At 38.6% G+C, this 20,719-nt stretch overlaps 1 protein-coding gene across 1 annotated transcript in view; it reads left to right on the top strand.

The window, feature by feature from the left end:
• The window catches only part of LOC120054130 (spondin-1-like), a 138,466-nt gene that overhangs the window by 12,473 nt on the left and 105,274 nt on the right, over positions 1–20,719 (top strand). Inside the window, exon 3 of the mRNA XM_039001543.1 lies at positions 754–887. Coding sequence (XP_038857471.1) covers positions 754–887 — 134 coding nt within the window. The remainder of the gene's footprint in view (positions 1–753; positions 888–20,719) is intronic.

Raw genomic sequence — 20,719 nt, 5'->3', positions numbered from 1 at the left:
CAGGTGAAGGGATGCCTAGAATGTTATGCACTGTACACTCAACTGTCAATCAATCAGTCACATTTGTAGAGAGATGAGGTGAAACAACATACCTACAGTGGAATTCAATGTCATAATGTATTACGACAACTCTGTTATCTATCATTTTGAACTGAAGACATCTGAGTTTTCATCAGTTTTAAGAGAAGTTGTTCACATATCAAACTACACAAAACAGATTGTTACAGTACGTGTAATGCCAGTGTTGGCGTCTGAAAAGGATTCCATTTGAAAACATTCAGCCACGTGTGACTGTGAAATACACTATTGATCCTGGTATGAGGGCGTAGTGGAGTGTGACCCAGCAGCGAGGTGACAACAGAATACAAATTACAGCCTGTCTAAAACGCTAAACCATTGGTTTATTACAAGGAGCCCTGAATAATAGCATAGATCAATAATGAAAATGAATCATGTCTGAGTTGTGATAATTAAAACATTAAACTTTTTCGGCACAGATGTAGTGAGCAGAGCACCATGGGTGAAAGTTAAAATACATTTCTCAAAGATTCTTGATCTATTTTTGAAAATGGAAAATGTTATTGACTCAATTACTCACTTTTTTTGCATCTATAACTGTTGTTTCTTGGAAAAACGTGTGTGTTTGGGGGCAAAAAAATAGTTTTACATTTTTTAAAATTATTTTGCTTTTTGTCCAAAAAGGGATTTTGGTGAGAAGTGTTGTAATTCTGACTGGTTTCCTGTGTTCCCTAGATCATAGATGAGGAGGACACCCAGTTCATGACCAACTGTCCCCCGGCTGTGACGGAGAGCACCCCCCGCAGGAGGACCCGGATCCAAGTGTTCTGGACAGCACCACCTTCTGGCAGCGGCTGTGTCATCCTCAAGTGGGTACCTTTTTTAAATACTGATACTATTACAACAGTTATTACACTACTACCACTACCATTAACCACTGTTACTGGGATATGTTAATTTATTTGTTTGCTTTTGCAGAAGCAGCAGGCTAATCTTTCTGAGTTCCACAAAAAGCACAAAACAAGTCACAAAAACACTGATAGACAGACAGTCACACATTTTAAATACAATGATTTATAACTTGTGTGTGTATATATATATATATACATATAATAAAATAATAACATGTGTTTGAATGTCCCCTCAGTAATATTTCTCATTTCAATCTAGAAGAGAAGCCGTTAGTTTCTCGTCAACCCTCAACCAGGAAAGACTGGCATGCATGTTGTTGATATAAGTTCTGTATGTGCAAGGCGCAAAGCTCTGTTTTGAGCCAGCTACAGCTTTGCCAAGTCTTTCTTTGCTTCACTTGACCATATTACCGGACAGTAATCAAGATGGGACAAGACCTGTTAAAGCTAACAATTATTTGTTTCAGAATACTATTTCTCAATATTGATACAGATGTGGTCAAATACATTGGCACCTTAGCACAATTCACAATTTCTTCTAAAATAAGAACAAATTCTTATTTACAATGACAGCCTGGCAAGAGGCAGAATGCCTCTTGTGGCGATGGGGACTGGGATAAAAAATACATTTTTTTAAACAATGTAAGACAAAATGGACAACACGACACTGTCAACAGCGCAAATACAACAGCAAACAACGTGTGTGCGTGGAGGCATGTGTGTGGTGTGTTTGAAGTTCAACAACATGCTTCCTTACATATGGCAACGCAAACTAGTGACATCAGGTGACAACTAGAGACAACTACACGTCTGCGTGTTGCTAGTGATGTCCACCCGACAACCCTGTTGAGTTAGAGTTAGACATCTCAGATTGGTGACCAAACAAGGGGCTGCATGATAGAGTCAAGTGCCTTCAGTATAGAGCTTGAGGCTTGCACATACATAGTATCACCGTAGTCCAACACAGAAAGAAGTTTGACGAATCAACTCTTTTCTGGCGGCAATGAAAAAACAAGCTTTATGCCAGTAATAAAACCCAATACGCATCTTGAGTTTCCTGACAAGGTTCTTTACATGGGTGGTGAAGTGCAACTTCTCATCTACCCAACCTCCCAGATATTTGTACGTCTTCACTTGTTCTATAGAATGGCCTTCCAAGGTAGTAATTACATCGTTTCCAGAGTGTTTAGGATAGGAAAATACTATGCATTTTGTTTTCAAGGAATTCAGAAGAACCTTCAAATCATACAGATTCTGTTGAATGTTAAACACTGTTTGAGCTTTTTCAAAAGCCAAAGTCAAACTGCTGCAACTTGAATAGAAAACAGTGTCATCCGCATAAAAATGAACATCAGCTGTCTCAATATGTCTCCCAATGTTGTTGATATAAATAATAAACTACGGGACCTAAAATGTATCCTTGAGGCACACCCGAGCACAACTCTATGGTGTCCGACTTACAACCATCTGTCTTAACACACTGGATTCGATTTGACATGTTGTTCACAAAACACTCCAGAGCATGACCAGTAATCCCAATACACTTCTGCAGCAAGACAGTATGGTCCACAGTGTCAAATGCTCTTGACAAGTCTATGAATACAGATACACAATGCGGCTTCTTATCCAGGGCACAATGCCTATCATTTAAAACCCTCCAAGTGTGTTGTGACAGTGCTGTGGCTAGACCTGAAAACCAGATTGTGCACCACTCAAAATATTGTGTTCCTGGAGTGGAGGTAGGCCTTAAGCTGCTTATTGACAAGGGACTCCAATACCTTTGCCAGGACAGGCAATTTAGATACAGGCTGATAGTTATTAGGGAATGTTTGTTGCATACATCCTGGAATACTTCATGGAAATAAGAAAAGGCTAATTCAACAACAGGGATGAATTCAACTCAATTCCAGGCAATTTAAAAAAAACTCTGAATATCAAACTGCAGTTTCTTTTCATGATGATACGTGGAGGTAATTTAGGAACCATCCCTTATATAGATAGTAGTATAGTGATAACTTATTAACTTATATAATTTGCAAAACACCAGAAGCATTAAAACAATGTGGAGTGTTGTTTGAAATAAGATCAAAGACCATTTTAGAGGACACTTTGCATTCAACCTTGTTACATTGTTAACAATCAGAGTTTATCAGAGTTGGATGTCAACCAATCTAGGTTCAGGTCACCCATAAGCACACATTGAGATTTGACATTCTGTGAGTATAATAAAAAAAAAATACAATCCAGGAGCCATCAATAGCAGATGGGGGTCAGTAACAACAGGAGACAACAAGATTCAAGGATGCGCAGGGATTTATATTGAAAGACAGATATTCACATTGCTTGGGTTTGGTAGAAGAAGTCAGAATGATCGCTGAAAACTTCTTTATGTATATAGCAACACCACCACCCTTAGATTTGCGTTCAGACCAAAAAACATTAACTATCAATGCTTTTGGGCTGTATCACCGCCTGGTACGGGAACTGCACCACCCGCAACCGCAGGGCTCACCAGAGGGTGGTGCGGTCTGCCCAACGCATCCCCGGGGGTAAACTACCTGCCCCCCAGGACACCTACAGCACCCGATGTCACAAAACGATCATCTTGGACATCAACCACTCGAGGCACGGCCTGTTCAAAGCGCTATCATCCAGAAGGCGAGGTCAGTAGAGGGGACCGAGAGACTGAAAAACAGCTTCTATCTCAAGGCCATCCGACTGTTAAATAGCCATCACTAGCCGGCTTCCACGCAGTTACGCAAACCCTGTACCTTATACATAGACTTGGAATCACTGGCCACTTTAATAATGGAACACTAGTCACTTTAATAATGTTTACATACTGCTTTACTCATCTCATATCTATATACTGTATTCTATTCTACCGTATTTTAGACAATGCCACTCCGACATTGCTCGATCTAACATTTACAGTACCAGTGAAAAGTTTGGACACACCTACTCATTCTTGGGTTTTTCTTTATTTTGCCTATTTTCTACATTGTAGAATAATAGTGAAGACATCAACACTATGAAATAACACATATGGAATCATGTAGTAACAAAAAGTGTTAAACAAATCAAAATATATTTTATATTTGAGATTCTTCAAAGTAGCCACCCTTTGCCTTGATGACAGCTTTGCACACTCTTGGCATTCTCTCAACCAACTTAATGAGGTAGTCACCTGGAATGCATTTCAATTAAAAGGTGTGCCTAAATTTGTGGAATTTCTTTCCTTAATGCGTTTGAACCAATCAGTTGTGTTGTGACAAGGTAGGGGTGGTATACAGAAGATAGCCCTATTTTGTAAAAGACCAAGCCCATATTATGGCAAGAACAGCTCAAATAAGCAAAGAGAAACAACAGTCCGTCATTCATTTAAGACATGAAGGTCAATCAATCTGGAAAATGCCAAGAACTTTGAAAGTTTCTTCAAGTACAGTCGTAAAAACCAAGCCCTATGATGAAACTGACTCTCATGAGGACCACCACAGGAAAGGAAGACCCAGAGTTACCTCGGCTGCAGAGGATACGTTCATTAGAGTTATCTGCACCTCAGATTGCAGCCCAAATAAATGCTTCACAGAGTTCCAGTAACAGACAAAACATCAATTGTTCAGAGGAGACTGCGTGAATCAGGCCTTCATTGTCGAATTTCTGCCAAGAAACCACTACTAAAGGACACCAATAAGAAGAGACTTGCTTGTTCCAAGAAACATTAGCAATTGACATTAGACCCGTGGAAATCTGTCCTTTGGTCTAATGAGTCCAAATTGGAGATTGTTGGTTCCAACCGCTGTGTGTTTGGGAGATGCAGAGTAGGTGAACGGATGATCACTGCATGTGTGGTTCCCACTGTGAAGCATGGAGGAGAAGGTGTGATGGTGTGGGGGTGCTTTGCTGGTGACACTGTCTGTGATTTATTTAGAATTCAAGGCCCACTTAACCAGCATGGCTACCACAGCATTCTGCAGGAATACGCCATCCCATCTGGTTTGGGCTTAGTGGGACTATCATTTGTTTTTCAACAGGACAATGACCCAACACACCTCCAGGCTGTGAAAGGGCTATTTGCCCGAGGAGAGTGATGGAGTACTGCATTAGATAACCTGGCCTCCACAATCACCCAACCTCAACCCAATTGAGATGGTTTGGGAAGAGTTGGACCACAGAGGAAAAGGAAAAGCAGCCAACAAGTGCTCAGCGCATGTGGGAAATTCTTCAAGGCTGTTGGGAAAAGCATACCTCATGAAGCTGGTTGAGAGAATGCCAAGAGTGTGCAAAGCTGTCATCAAGGCAGAGGGTGGCTACTTTGAAGACTCTTTTTGAATACTTTTTTTGGTTACTACATGATTCCATATGTGTTATTTCATAGTTTTGATATCTTCACTATTATTCTATGATGTGGAAAATGTTAAAAATAAAGAAAAACCCTGGAAGGAGTAGGTGTGACCAAACTTTTGACTGGTACTGTATATTTCTTAATTCCATTATTTTACTTTTAGATTTGTGTATATTGTTGTGAATTGTTAGATACTACTGCACTGTTGGAGCAAGGAAGACAAGCATTTCGCTACACCCACAATTACATTTGCTAAATATGTCTATGTGACCAATTTGATTTGTCAGTGATATATATTTTTTGAGACAGGTTTCAGAAAGCTTACAGTACATTTGGAAAGTATTCAGACCTCTTGACCTTTCTCACATTTTGATACATTACAGCCTTATTCAATCTACACACAATACCCCGTAATGACAAGGCAAAAACAGGGTTTTAGAAATGTTTGCAAATTTATAAAAAAGGGAAATATTACATTTACATAAGCATTCAGACCCTTTACTCAGTACTTTGTTGAAGCACCTTTTGGCAGCGATTACAGCCTCAAATCTTCTTGGGTATGACGCTACTAGCTTGGCACACCTGTATTTCCTCTGCAGATCCTCTCAAGCGCTGTCAGATTGGATGGGGAGTGTTGCTGTACAGCTATTTTCCGGTCTCTCCAGAAATGTTCGATTGGGTTCAAGTCTGGGCTCTGGCTGGGCCGTTGAAAGACGTTCAGAGACTTGTCCCGAAGCCACTCCTGCTTTGTCTTGGCTGTGTGCTTAGGGTCATTGTCCTGTTGGAAGGTGAACCTTCTCCCCAGTCAGAGGTTCTGAGTGCCCTGGAGCAGGTTTTCATCAAGGATCTCTCTCTTTGTACTCTGTTCCGTTCATATTTGCCTCAATCCTTACTAGTTTCCCAGTCCCTGCCTCTAAAAAACATTCCAACAGCATGATGCTGCCACCCCCATGCTTCACCGTAGGGATGGTGCTACAGTGGTTCCTCCTTTTAAAAGTTGCGAGCTTGCACTGCGGGACTTAAGAGGTACCTAGTGTCATGGCTTCATTGCTCCAGACCACCGCAAGGGGGAGTTAGAGCACTCATTATGCATTTGGGTCCCAATGTTTTTATATGACCAATCATATCAAGTGATTCCAATGACAAGTTTTGACGCGAGCCACCCGTGCCTGGTGGCGTTTTTCCAACAAAGATGGCTGACAAATCATTACGGTGGAACCAAATGTAAGTAGTTATAACGTCATAACGAGTCATGCAAGAAATGTACAATTGAGAGGAATATGTTAATTTAGAGACAAACGTTTGTGCATATTTTTTTGTCATAAAGTTAACTTGCTATATAGCCAACTTGCTAAATAGCCATTATCTGACTAGCTAACATTAGCCAGCTAGCTAGTGTTAGGAGAATGAATTTGTAATCCGTGTTGTTTAATGTTTTAGGGTCTAATGAGAACACCAGCAAACCAGGCTGTCATCTTGTGAAACAATGGATGTAAAGAATCTAGCTAGCTAAAGCATTTACTTCAAATTGAATGTACAATTGTGTAAACTTGCCTTGCAATGCAGCTGAAGAAATATAGCTAGCTAACTATTTACTTGCTTATTGTGTAGTGGAGGATAAAAATAACTGTATGCCTGTGGATGTGTAGCTAGCTACAATATGTAGCCGATCTGTGTATGGACCCTAAAACGTTAGGTTCTGAACTAATATTCATACTAATCTATGAACCTCACCTATCATAGTTGTTGTATCAACTTCAAGTCTGAATGGCATTAATGAAGCCTATGGATAGAGTAGAATATAATAACTTTATTGGGCCAAGGATGAAAGTTCTATATACAGTTGAAGTCAGAAGTTTACGTACACTTAGATTGGAGTCATTAAAACTCATTTTTCAACCACTGCACAAATGTCTTGTTAACAAACTATAGTTTTAGCAAATTGATTAGGACATCTACTTTGTGCATGACACAAGTTATTTTTCCAACAATTGTTTACAGACAGATTATTTCACTTATAATTCACTGTATCACAAATCCAGTGGGTCAGAAGTTTACATACACTAAGTTGACTGTGCCTTTAAACAACTTGGAAAATTCCAGAAAATGTCATGGCTTAGAAGCTTCTGATAGGCTAATTGACATCATTTGAGTCAATTGGAGGTGTACCTGTGGATGTAGTTCAAGGCCTACCTTCAAACTCAGTGCCTCTTTGCTTGACATCATGGGAAAATCAAAAGAAATCAGCCAAGAACTCAGAAATAAATTGTAGACCTCCACAAGTCTGGTTCATCCTTGGGAGCAATTTCCAAAGGCCTGAAGGTACCACGTTCATCTGTACAAACAATAGTACGCATGTATAAACACCATGGGACCACACAGCTGTCATACCGCTCAGGAAGGAGACGTGTTCGGTCTCCTAGAGATTAACGTACTTTGGTGCGAAAAGTGCAAATCAATCCCAGAACAACAGCAAAGGGCCTTGTGAAGATGCTGGAGGAAACAGGTACAAAAGTATCTATATCCACAGTAAAACAAGTCCTTTATCGACATAACCTGAAAGGCCGCTCCGCAAGGAAGAAACCACTGCTCCAAAATCACCATAAATAAGCCAGACTACGGTTTGCAACTGCACATGGGGACAAAGATCGTACTTTTTGGAGAAATAGAACTGATTGGCCATAATGACCATTGTTATGTTTGGAGGAAAAAGGGGGAGGCTTTTTACAAACAGCATCCCAACCGTGAAGCACGGAGGTGGCAGCATCATGTTGTGGGAGTGCTTTGCTGCAGGAGGGACTGGTGCACTTCACAAAATAGATGGCATCATGAGGTAGGAGAATTATGTGGATATATTGAAGCAACATGTCAAGACATCAGTCAGGAAGCTAAAGCTTGGTCGAAAATGGGTCTTTCAAATGGACAATGACCCCAAGTATACTTCCAAAGTTGCGGCAAAATGGCTAAAGGACAACAAAGTCATGGTATTGGAGTGGCCATCACAAAGCCCTGACCTCAACCCTATAGAAGATTTGTGGGCAGAACTGAAAAAGCATGTGCGAGCAAGGAGGCCTACAAACCTGCTCAGTTACACCAGCTATGTCAGGAGGAATGGGCCAAAATTCAAACGTATCTTGGGAAGCTTGTGGAAGGCTACCCGAAACATTTAAACAATTTAAATTTAAACAATTTACAGACTGACTTCAACTGTACACGTACTGTAGTTATTACCCCGCATGAGATCCCCACATTGTAGCCTGTACATTGAATATACATTCGCTGAACATGTACTCTTCATTGGCAAATTAAGGTGCGGTTCAGGTATGAATCTGAGACATTCTTTTCAGTCATATCAAACTCCATTATTTGAATGATGCTGTCTGCATGTATGTATTAGAATTATACATTTCAACAGTGTTTACCACTCCTGCTCCTGGGACATCAATGATTACACATTGTAACTATGCAATAGATTAGAAACATGATTGATTTGTAATTCATATATGCATTAAAAAACGATGCATGTCTAACTCCCTTCTGCATTAATCTGAGGACACAGGATAGTATTTCAATGAGATACTTAATTTCAACCAGTGGAGAATGTGAAACGCTTTATTGAAAGAAGTTCATTATCCAGGTGTTAAAAATACATAATACATGCATTTATAATTATGATAATTGTAATATTATAAAATAAATACAAGTTCAATCTGGTGTGCGCATTATAAAACAAGGAAGAAAGACGAGGTTGGGAGAGAGGTGTAGAAGACAGAAAGGGAAAGAGGTAAGAACAGCGGCAGACAGCATATGATTAATGAATTACAGTGCTACCCTAATATTCTCTCAGTTCATCACAATTGCGGTGTCTCCTAACCAGCATTGGGCCCCCATTTGGCCCAAAGGTTACCTTAAGAGTGGGTGAGGTGGCGATGACGGGACTGGCTTCCTCTCTCACATCAAAACATACCTGCAAATGAGAGACAGATGGATAGAGAGAGAGCATGGAAGAGGGAAAGGAACAAGTTGTGAACAACAACAATTTGTTGCAAGTTGGGGAGGGGGGCTAATAGCTGAACAATAGACTATTCAACCTTTACCAAATAATAGTCTAATAGCTGAGCTAGGTGTGAGAAAAAAAAACTCCTATCACAGACCAGATTTGCCCTAATGACCAAAGGTCATAATGACCATAAAGTCATGACTTTTCAAATAAGTTACCTCGCTGAAAATTTGTTAGCTACGCTGTCCTTACGAACCACATAGTATATCATTACAGCAGTATGTACCGGTATGTTAGCTAGCTACCTAACGTTAGTAGTTATACATCAAACTTGCCAGTATATTAACTATAGGCTAACTACCCAACATTTATTGACTTGATTATTCCCGTCATTCTTAGCTGAGCAAAATGGTATAGTCGTTGTGCGTTCTCAATGGACATTCGGGTGCTTTCGTAAATTCGTTCTGGCTATCCATAGGCTGGACAATAGAACGAGTCAAAAAAAAAAATCAAAAATGTCTGAAGAACGTTGGCTAAGCTGAAACACTAGCGAGAGCCCATAGCAAATTAATGGAATCGAACGTTCGCAGAGCCTGTTTTGACTGGAGTAATTCTTAGAATTCCATTTTGCCTAAATGGCACAAAAAATGTATCCCTTTTTATTTTAGCACTACAATCTGTTCGTCGGACGAAACTGGAAAAAAATCTTGTGTAGACGGTAAACATCCGCACCTCGATGGTGTCAACTGTGCTTATGTCTGCATAATGAGAAAGTAGGGAAAAAATAAAAACTTCTGACTTTTTCTGGTCTAGCGATCGATGACAAAGGAGCTCGTTGCCCAGACTTACATAATTACAAAGAGGAGATTCTCCTGATTTAAAATGGTGCCCGACTTGAAAAAACCAAAATATTCACAGTGAGATATTTGGCGAAATAGACCAGCATGCCTCTCCGTAAGAAAACAATGGGGGGAGCTCAGCGTTCCAAGGGCAAAAAGTATTTTGGGGCTAGCATTTGATGACAACCGAGCTAGCTTACCAGGCTCACATAATTAGAAAGAGGAGATGCTCATGATTTAAAATGGCGTCTGACTTGAAAAAAATCTAAATATACACATTGCGAGATATTTGGCGAAATAGACAGATATGCCTATGTTTCCCCCATAGGAAACAATGGGAAGACCGCAAAGTTCCAATATAATTTTTTAGTTTTTTACATTTTAACTATAAAACAACGTAAGCAGGTCTCATTGCCAACAATAGCGAAGCAGGCATTGTGACGTTGAACAATTAGCTGGGAATAGAACGTTCTGAAGGTGAGTTGGTGCCACAGTGCTCAATAGGAGCTGGCAGGGTGAAAAATGCAATGAACTAGTTGGATGCAATGAACTAGTTTTTATCAGAAAAGAACGTTGTTTAGAATTTCATGTGTCCAGCCTACTCTCTACACGGATTTCAGAGCACTCTCGTCTGAGTGTACCAGAGCGCAGAATAATTAATTTACGAGCGCTCAGTAAACGTCGGGGAAAAAAGCATAATTAAATTGTTTCCAGTACCACATTTACAGTCACCAACGCTCTGGTTAACACGAAAACTGCCTTACCAGCTCAGCTAGGGTGAGTAAAATGGTCAGAGTGGTCTCATTTGTGACTGGAATTAGCTAGCAAGCTAGCCAACATTAGCTTGGATGCTTGACTGTCGTTATAAGGCCACACCGCTCAAATCAACCCTACTCCTCGGCCCGAACGTCCAGCGTGCCCTCCGAGAGCGAAACGGTCTGAATTTACAATCTGACAATGGTCTGAATTCATGAGCGTCACGTTGTACAGCGCCATATTTTCTGTTCCATCCTAACGGAAACCCAGAGGGTTTGATGTTGCTAGGTTTCCTCCAGACGTGCCGCTTGGCATTCAGGCCAAAGAGTTCAATCTTGGTTTCAAGTTTCATACCTAAGAAGACTGTAGTCGCTGTCAAAGGTGCTTCAGAAAAGTACTGAGTAAAGGGTCTGAATACTTATGTAAATGTGATATTTCAATTTTTTATGAAAAATTATGTGGTATTGTGTGTAGATTGATGAGGGGGAAAAAACATTTTAATCAATTTTAAAATAAGGCTGTAACATAACAAAATACGGGTCTGAATACTTTCCTACGGCACTGTATGTAAAAATTGCTTCTCCAATAAATCCCTGGTCACACTTGTAGGCGATGTCATGACGTTAGCTAGCATAGCTTATGCGCAGAAACATGTCATCCGGTCTAATGGTTGTGTCGCGCTGAACTGTGCACGTGCAGCCGTAAATTTAAATGAATGTTTCTGGCAATTGTATAATTTGAGATGGAGCTGAATTTGTCTATGATCTTCAGAGCTTTTGGGAGGGATTGAGATATATCATCGGCGTGTAATTAGATGATGTCATCCGTAGAACTGAGAGCTATTGGTGTAATTTCTTTACGTTGTCGAATTGCCTTGGCCAGGGGCTCCATAGACAATACAAATTGCAGAGTTGAGATGGGATCACCTTGCCTGCTACTTCTAGTCTAAATGGAAGAGAGCAGGTAATGCATGTTATCACTATGGCTGAGGGATTGGCATATAGTATTTTAATAATATTTAAAAATAATTGAAGCCAAGTCCCATATGTTTCAAAACTGACCAAAGATATGACTATTTTAGTCTATCAAAAGCTTTTCTGTGTCGAGATATATCATTGCCCAAGGAGCTTTAGTTTCTGATGAAGAATGTTAGATCTGTAATAAACGATAGAGGTTATCTGAGGATAATCATTTTTTTAACAGACCCGCTTTGGTCCAGATGTACAAATTTGGGTAAGTACTTTTCGAGATGGGACAACAGAATTTTAGAAAATTGTTTAATATCTGTGTTTATCAAAGGTAGAGGGCAATAGTGAGAGCACTGGATGGCGTCCTTAACTTTTTTTTTAACAAAGGTAAATTACTGCTGTATTTACATCCCTTCCAAATGAACCTTTTTGTGAACGGCTCTGCTAATCATTTCAAGTAACAGTGGACTTAATTGGTTCCACATTTTTAAATAGACCTCAGAAGAAATACTGGTGATGTTCCTTTTGTTCATGTTATCCAATGTTATCCAAGCTGATGTAGGCTCCCAGTAAGCTGGCTTCCTCAGTTGAGAGAAGAGGAGTTTTTATATCTTTAAAAAAAAAAGACTCAATCTGGCTTGGTGTGGATATACAATCAGAGGGGTGTAGAATTCTTTATAGAAATGGGAGAATCTTTGGTTAATTAATGTTGGTTAGGATAGTAATTCACCTGATTCAGATTCAATAGTTGCAATATCTGCTAATTGATCATTACTGAGAAGCTTGTTATACAGATTTTTGTCCCGCATGTCCAGAATGGCATTCAAATTTGTCCCGATAACCAGTTGTAATTTTTATTTTTTTGTGGGTGGATCAGCTTTAATATTGCAGATAGATTGTTGCGTCCATCAATGTAATTGTCTGTATCATTTCCAATCCCCCATATATTTTTGGGGTAAATATATATATCCATATAAATACATAGACATTCATACATATATACACATATATATACATACAAACTTTTTTTTAGAATATCCCTTTATTATTCCCCGCAAACCCTACCACCCCTGCCCCAATTGGAGTAAACTAATAAACAATAACACGTAGGCTTCTACCTTGAGTTTATACATCTTATACACATTTTACAGACACAATCTATTTTACAATAGTTATATTTTGTTTGTTTTTAGTCCTGGCCTTCCTCTGTTTCTGATGTCAATCCAGTTTGATTTCAATTTGTAACAGTGCTATTTCACAAAAGTTCTGAACCTATATACATTTTACAGACCCCGTATATTTTACATTTATCTTATATTTTATATTTTTCAACTGTGCTGTGATGCTTCACAAAAGTACTGAACCTTTCTATTCTCATAGTTTCTACAGATTGTAAATTAAAGATAAAAATGTTTGCACAAATAATTATTATATTATTGATTGATTGACTATGACTTTTCAAATCACCCAGTATTGCTATCTGCAGCGTTAGTTCTAGGTAAATGTTGCAATTCTTCAGCCATTCCTGGACCTGTGACCAAAAACGAGCTACGTATGGACAGTACCAAAATAAATGATCTAATGACTCTGCCTCCTCGCAGCAAAATCTGCAGAGCTGGGAAGATTGTATCCCCCATATATATAACATTCTATTGATTGCAAGAATTTTGCATAATAATTTAAATTGAAAAATTCTAAGTTTTGCATGTCAATTCATAAACCATGTGCCATGGAATCGGTATATCGAAAATCTCTTCCCAACTATTTTGCATTTTATATAGCACAGCTGTCAACTTTTTGGTCCTTAAATGAAACTGGTATATATTTTTTATTTATCACTATTGTCTTTAACCATTTTTGGTTTTTAATCCAGGGCCGACAGACAAGTTCCTTACTTTTTTCCCTCTTCCACTTGCCTTTACCATTTTTGTGGTAATGTTGCAATTAGTTGGTTGTAATTTTGGCTAGAGCAGACATTTCCATATATCTGTGTTTAGCTGCATGTGTGACTCCACCAGTCTTACTTATGATATAATTTACAAAGACTCTACCTTTTTTAAACATTTTATCGAAAAACACGCTGTAAAAAAATATATTAGTATATTTGAGTTTAGTCATAATATTTGTTGAATTATTTGTTCTGTCTTTTCATGTGGATTAAACTGAAATTGTAACCAACTTTCTAGGCTTGCTTAAAAAAATAACGGTATTTTTGAGATTATTTTGTTTTCAAATAACCGAAAGTGAGCAGTTGTAATCTGAATAAAGGGAAAAATGCCATTCTTGAACATGGGGTGAGACATTCTTACTAATTTACTAGAGAACCATTTCGGATTTAAGTATAACTTTTGTATGACTGATGCCTTTAGTGAGAGGTCTAATTAGTTCATATTTAATCATTTCTGCCCTCCGAATTCATATTCAATAAATCAATAGGCCCTTTTAATTTTGTCTGGCTTGCCATTCCAAATAAAATATATTTTTTGTTCATATAATTTAAAAAGCAGGACACTAGGTGTAGGCAAAACCATAAGCAAATAGGTAAACTGTGATATGACTAAAGAGTTCATCAGGATGATTTTTCTACAAAATGTTTTCCTTTCCGTGGTAGCAAGATCTTATCTATTTTTGCTAACTTTCTATAAAGATTTATTGGAGTGAGATCATTTATTTATTTTGGGATATGTATAATTAGTATGTCCACATTCCCGTCAGACCATTTTATTGGTAAACTACACGGTAATGTAAAAGCTGATTTTTTTTTTTAGTACACTTATCATAATTTGGTTTTAATCTGGTGAAGTTAGAAAACGTATCTAGATCCTCTGAGGCTGTGGAGGGATTCGAATTGTGGTTTTAAAAGAAAACATGAATCATCAGCGCACAATGACACCTTTGTTTTTAAGCCATGGATTTCTAATCCCTTAATATTATTGTTGGATCTAATTTTAACAGCTAACATTTTGATGGCAATAGCGGACAACCTTGTTTTACTCCTCTTGACAGTTTAAAACATTCTGAGACATAGCCATTATTTACTATTTTACACCTAGGGTTACTATACATAACTTTAACACATTTTATAAGAGGTTCTCCAAAATTGAAATATACCAGGCAATTGTATATAAACTCCAGTCGTACTTTATCAAAAGCCTTTTCAAAGTCAGCTATGAAAACCAGACCTGGTTTCCCCGATATTTCATAGTGTTCTATTGTTTCCAGTACTTGTCTAATATTATCTCCAATGTATCGTCCATGTAAAAAACCTGTCTGATAAGGATGAGTAATATCTGACAAAACCTTTTTAATTCTATGCGCCAAGCGTTTAGCTAGAATTTTTGCATCATAACACTGAAGTGTAAAAGACCTCCATTTTTTTTAAATGGACTGGATCTTTATATATGCCACTTGGATCCTGTTTCAGTAATAATGAAATCAGTCCTTCTTGTTGCGTTTCCGATAATCTACCATTTATATAGGAGTGATTAAAACATGTTAAAACACCAGTTGTAATTCATTTAATTCTAACAATATGCTGTTCAGAGAATTAAAAGAAACATAGGATCATATGAATTTGGAACATGCACATTATTAAAGGAAATTTTCTTTCCATTATGGATACATTTAAGGAAAGTGATTCTGCTTTCTTGGTCTTCGCCTTTAACCAAGATGGAAATTTTGAGTTTCTTATGTATCATTATGATTACACCTTTAGCCTTGTTTGGGGCTTATGAAAAAGCAGCCAGTTTGTACAAATGGTTCTCTATTCTATGCATGTCCTTTTGCAGCAGGTGTGTTTCTTGGAACATTGCTACATCAATATGGTTTCTTGCTAGGATTTCAAGACAGCTGGAAGGTTTAACAGGTGAGTTTAGGCCTAACGTATAGCTAGCATTACCATTATTATTTAAAAAAAAGTTGTATTAATGATGTAATTATTAACTTTAGTGTTAATAAGCCAAGCCCATGGATGTAAAACAAAAACAGGACCCATAGGAAACGGACCCGTAGGGAAACCCACCCATTGACACAGCTGTCTGTCATTTAGAAATTCTGGACACAAAGACAAAACCATCTCATTGTCCTTATCATCAGAGAGGTCAGTGTCACTCAGATTGTTCTCAGTTCTGACTGGTGCTGATTCCTATTGAGTCCTCCTTGTCCGTCGTTTATTTGGATCATGGCCTAGTATCTTTCCCTCTGTCTCGAAGGCAAGTCATTGACAAGTAGTAACAAAGTAACAGTTTTCCTGGCCTTCCTCTTTCCCATAGGTTTCTGACAAGCACACGGTCCCCGGGTTGAAGAGCTATGCTTATTTTTTTTTTTAACTTTCCCTGTGCAAATGATTGTTGGCTGTTCTTTGAGGTAATCTGATAGCAAGGCAACTGAACAGGTCATTTTAAACTCACGGCCCAGGTTGTGGTGAAGTTTGGCTGGATATCCAAAGCGTGGAATATAGTCATTAAAGATCTTTTAAGAGGGGTCACGTCACCAACAGGCATTATCATCGCTCTAATCACCAGAGCTCCGCTAACCCAATTCCTATTTTTTTCATATTTTAAACACATTATTTCTATAATTAACTCTTAAAAAATGAACCAAAGACTGACTAACAATGCTAATGACCCAAGGAGGAAAGAAACATGGCACTTCTCTGACTTCTTTGCCTATAGTTAAGTGTCAGAAGAAAGCCCTCAGTACTGAAACTGAGGCCTTCATAGCTGGCTACATTTCTGAGGCGTTAGCCAAGCAACAGAACTCTTTTGAAGCTATGTTACAATGGGTGTTAGCTGAGGCGGTGGAACCACTCAACAGAAAAACATCAAGAGACTTTAGCGGCTGTTGAAGCACTTACAATTGACATTGGGAGATGGATGAAAGTTGTTGACAACCTGCCTACTAAAGTGGACAATCAGCAAGGTGGAATTAGGGAAAGCAAACAGAAAATCAACAACTGTTCTTCAACAACTGTTCTGTTCTTTTAGATCTCCATGTTTGTTCTACATTTAGGCTTAATTGTTCAGTCATTTGAGCATTTCTTGCCTTTCTCATATCTCCTTTGTGTCAGTTAATGCACAAATATTTAGGAAATGGAGGGATATGGGGAGGGTTTTAGACACTGTAGTTGAAACCACTGCGTTCAGTCATGGGTCTAACATTGAGGGGAGAGGGAGAACTGTTGTGTCCTAACCTGTCAGGGAGTGGAGGGATTATTTGTTTCAATTCATTTTGTAGGGTTATTAGGTTGGGATGGCAATCTGAAGGGTTTTGTAATTTGATATGTAATTTTATCACAATGAATATGTTTACAGTTTTTCCTGGAATATCTGGTTTACAGTTATTTAGTTGGCAACTGAATAGTAATTCTATAGCTATCATAAATTACACTCCCCCTCCCCTTATCCATCAAACTGGAATTCAGATAAATTTAGTGATTATTTCCTGTTATCTGAGGGGTCCTAATGAGCCAAATAAGCAAATTAAATGTCTTGACGTATTTCATAGGAATAAAGTTGACGTTGCTCTATTGCAAGAGACACATCTTTTAAAGGGTGATGTCTGTAGACTTCAAAACAAATACTACAAACTGGCAGCTGCTTCCTTTTTCACATCGAAATCTAAAGAGGTGCTTATTCTACATAAACACAATTTACCCCTTAAAATTGAAAAAAGTGGAAATTATAAACAGGACAGATTTTTATAGTTACATACAGAATGTTCCACTCTGTTATGGAAGGAAAATAGCATTTGTATCTATTTATGCTCCTATCTCATATGACAAAAATGTTCTCCCTTCTGGAACCAGAAGCTTGCTCAATTTATCGGATTCTAAGCTTATTATTAGAACTGACATGGATGCCATTATTGATTTGGGGAACAGTGTGTTAACTGCCTTGCTCAGTGGCAGAACAACAGATTTTTACCTTGTCAATCCAGCAACCTTTGGTCAGCCCCCTGCACCTCTCTGATTCAGAGGGGTTGCGTTAAATGCGGGAAAACACATTTCAGTTGAATACATTGTTGGACAACTGACTACTGTAGGTATCCGCCTTTCCCTTTCCCTGATTCTAAGTTAGATAGATCTGGACCTTCTCATAGCTCATTACAAGTGAATGCTTCCAAACAATTTCCAAACAATTTCTTAAAGATCTTAATCTTAATGACTGTTGGCGATTTCATAATCCCACAACTAAGGACTATACATGCTTTTCTGCTAGATTTAAGACTTTCTCGAGAATTGACTATGCTTTAACATTTACTGTTATTGCATGTTACATGGAATTTATTAAAACATTACCGGCCATTCTATCTGATCATAATCCCATTCTTTGTCAATTTTCAAATATTCCCAATGAAAGCGTGGACTGAGATGGAGATTTAATAATACTTTACTACATAACTGTTTAGATTAAATTTAAAATACTTTTTTGAAATAAATTATCTCTCAGTGGAGGACTCAATTACTCCCGAGTGGCGCAGCAGTCTAAAATACTGCATCTGTGCTAGAGGCGTCACTACAGACCCTGGTTCAATTCCAGGCTGTATCACAACCGGACGTGAATGGGAGTCCCATAGGGCGGCCCAGCGTCGCCCGGGTTAGCATTTGGCTGGGGTAGGCCGTCATTATAAATAAGAATTTGTTCTCAACTGACTTGCCTAGTTAAATAAATAAAATTATGGTATGGTTAACTGCAAAAGGTTTCATAAAAGGTAACACTAGACCTTTTTCCTCTCATTTACAGAAATTAAGACTTCAGAAGATCAGTGAATTAGAACATAATTGTAAAATGCTGGAAGACTTGCTTAAAAACAACTATTCAACAGAGAGAAATTGAGCTAAAAACAAGTAGACTGGAATTTAATGACCTGTTGCAATGTAGAACAGAATTCATTTTTGCAGAGGGTGCGACAAATATAACATTTTCAAGGGAGTAGGCCTAGCCAGCTACTGGCACTGTAGCTTAAACATGCTGAAACAAGATCATCAGAAATAAATATCTGATCCTACATAAATAAATGCAACTTTTAGAGCATATTATTTTGATTTATACAGTTCCTCACATAGCTTTGATACTTCTGCTTGTCGGCAGTTCCTGGAGAACCTTATGTTGCCCAAACTTTATCAGGAAGGAACCTGTCACTTTATGTGAACTGAAAGCTGTTCTTTTAAATATGAAGAAAGGGAAAGCGCCTGGTTTTGATGGAATACCTCCTTAACACATTCTCAATTTTTGGGATGAGTGCAGCTATTATATCCCTAATCCCTAAGAAAGGAAAAGACCTCACATATTGTGCTAATTATCAGCCAATCAGTTTAATCGTAACAGAACATGAAGATGTATGCCAAAGTTCTAGCCTTGCGCCTAGAGAAAGTTTTGAACAAGGTCATGCATCCTGACCTAACAGGGTTTATTAAAAGTTAAATGTAATCGAAAATGTAATCTACGTAATCCCCAAAAGTAGTTATTTGTCAGGGCCATTAACAATAACTAGTAATGCTGCATACTCAAAGGTTAAAATATTACCTTTCTTGTAAAAAAAAATTATAAATTGCTGAGGTGTAGTCACTTTTGAGGACACCATCTCAAGTACACAGTACAAATACGAAGAAAATATGAAATATTTATTATGTATTATGAATAAGGCTTGACATTACTTACAGTATATGCTTTCTAAATGTAGTAACGGATAACTATAAGATTTCTCCTTACTTATAACTGTAAAATGCATATATTTGTATGTTTGTTTTCTAAAAGTCTCTATTGATCAAAACGTCTACCCCCATCACTGTGAACGTCTCACAGAGCTCTAGATTTCACATCCTACGTCATACAGGTTCAGAAAATATACCGGTAGCAGAACCACGCAGATCCCCTAAACATGGGACTTTACATTTTAGAGGTTCGTCAGGCAGCCGATAACATGCACTGCCTGTTTCATGTGATTGCTGAGGCTTCTAACCTGGATACCCCATATGCAGTGTTATCATTAGATGCAGAAAAGACCTTTGACTGCTTAGAGTGGGAATATTTATGGCTTGTTCTTGAACATTTTAGTTTTGGGGCTAGATTTATACATATGATCCACACCATGTATGTGAATCTTTCTTCTATTGTATCTACTGGCACTACCCTTTAGGTATTACAATGGTTCTTCCTGTAAAAGTTGCGTCTTACTGCAGCACATCTTGCGGGCTGCTGCAAAATTCTATGGCACGTTATTTAATTGTCAGCCATTGTTACCATTAATGCTAGTTAGTGCTAGTTTGACCACCAGAGGGTATCTTTAAGAAGCATTTGATAGCCTTCAATATTGGCTGTACTAGAGAATTTAAAACATTTTGTAAGAACATAGTATATGGGATTGATTTTAAGAAATTTAGCTTAATTAATTATTATTATTATTATTTTATTTTTATTTTTATTTTTTTAAATTTGATCCCCTTTTCTCCCCAATTTTCGTGGTATCCAATCGCTAGTAATTACTATCTTGTCTCATCGCTACAACTCCCGTACGGGCTCGGGAGAGACGAAGGTCGAAAGCCATGCGTCCTCCGAAGCACAACCCAACCTAGCCGCACTGCTTCTTTAACACAGCGCGCCTCCAACCCGGAAGCCAGCCGCACCAATGTGTCGGAGGAAACACCGTGCACCTGGCCCCCTTGGTTAGCGCGCACTGCGCCCGGCCCGCCACAGGAGTCGCTGGAGCGCGATGAGACAAGGATATCCCTACCGGCCAAACCCACCCTAACCCGGACGACGCTAGCCCAATTGTGCGTCGCCCCACGGACCTCCCGGTCGCGGCCGGCTGGGACAGAGCCTGGGCGCGAACCCAGAGACTCTGGTGGCGCAGTTAGCACTGCGATGCAGTGCCCTAGACCA

This window comes from Salvelinus namaycush, chromosome 9 (genome assembly GCF_016432855.1).
Source record: "Salvelinus namaycush isolate Seneca chromosome 9, SaNama_1.0, whole genome shotgun sequence".
In the NCBI taxonomy this organism is placed as follows: domain Eukaryota; kingdom Metazoa; phylum Chordata; class Actinopteri; order Salmoniformes; family Salmonidae; genus Salvelinus; species Salvelinus namaycush.
This window is presented reverse-complemented; position numbering and strand designations above follow the sequence as displayed.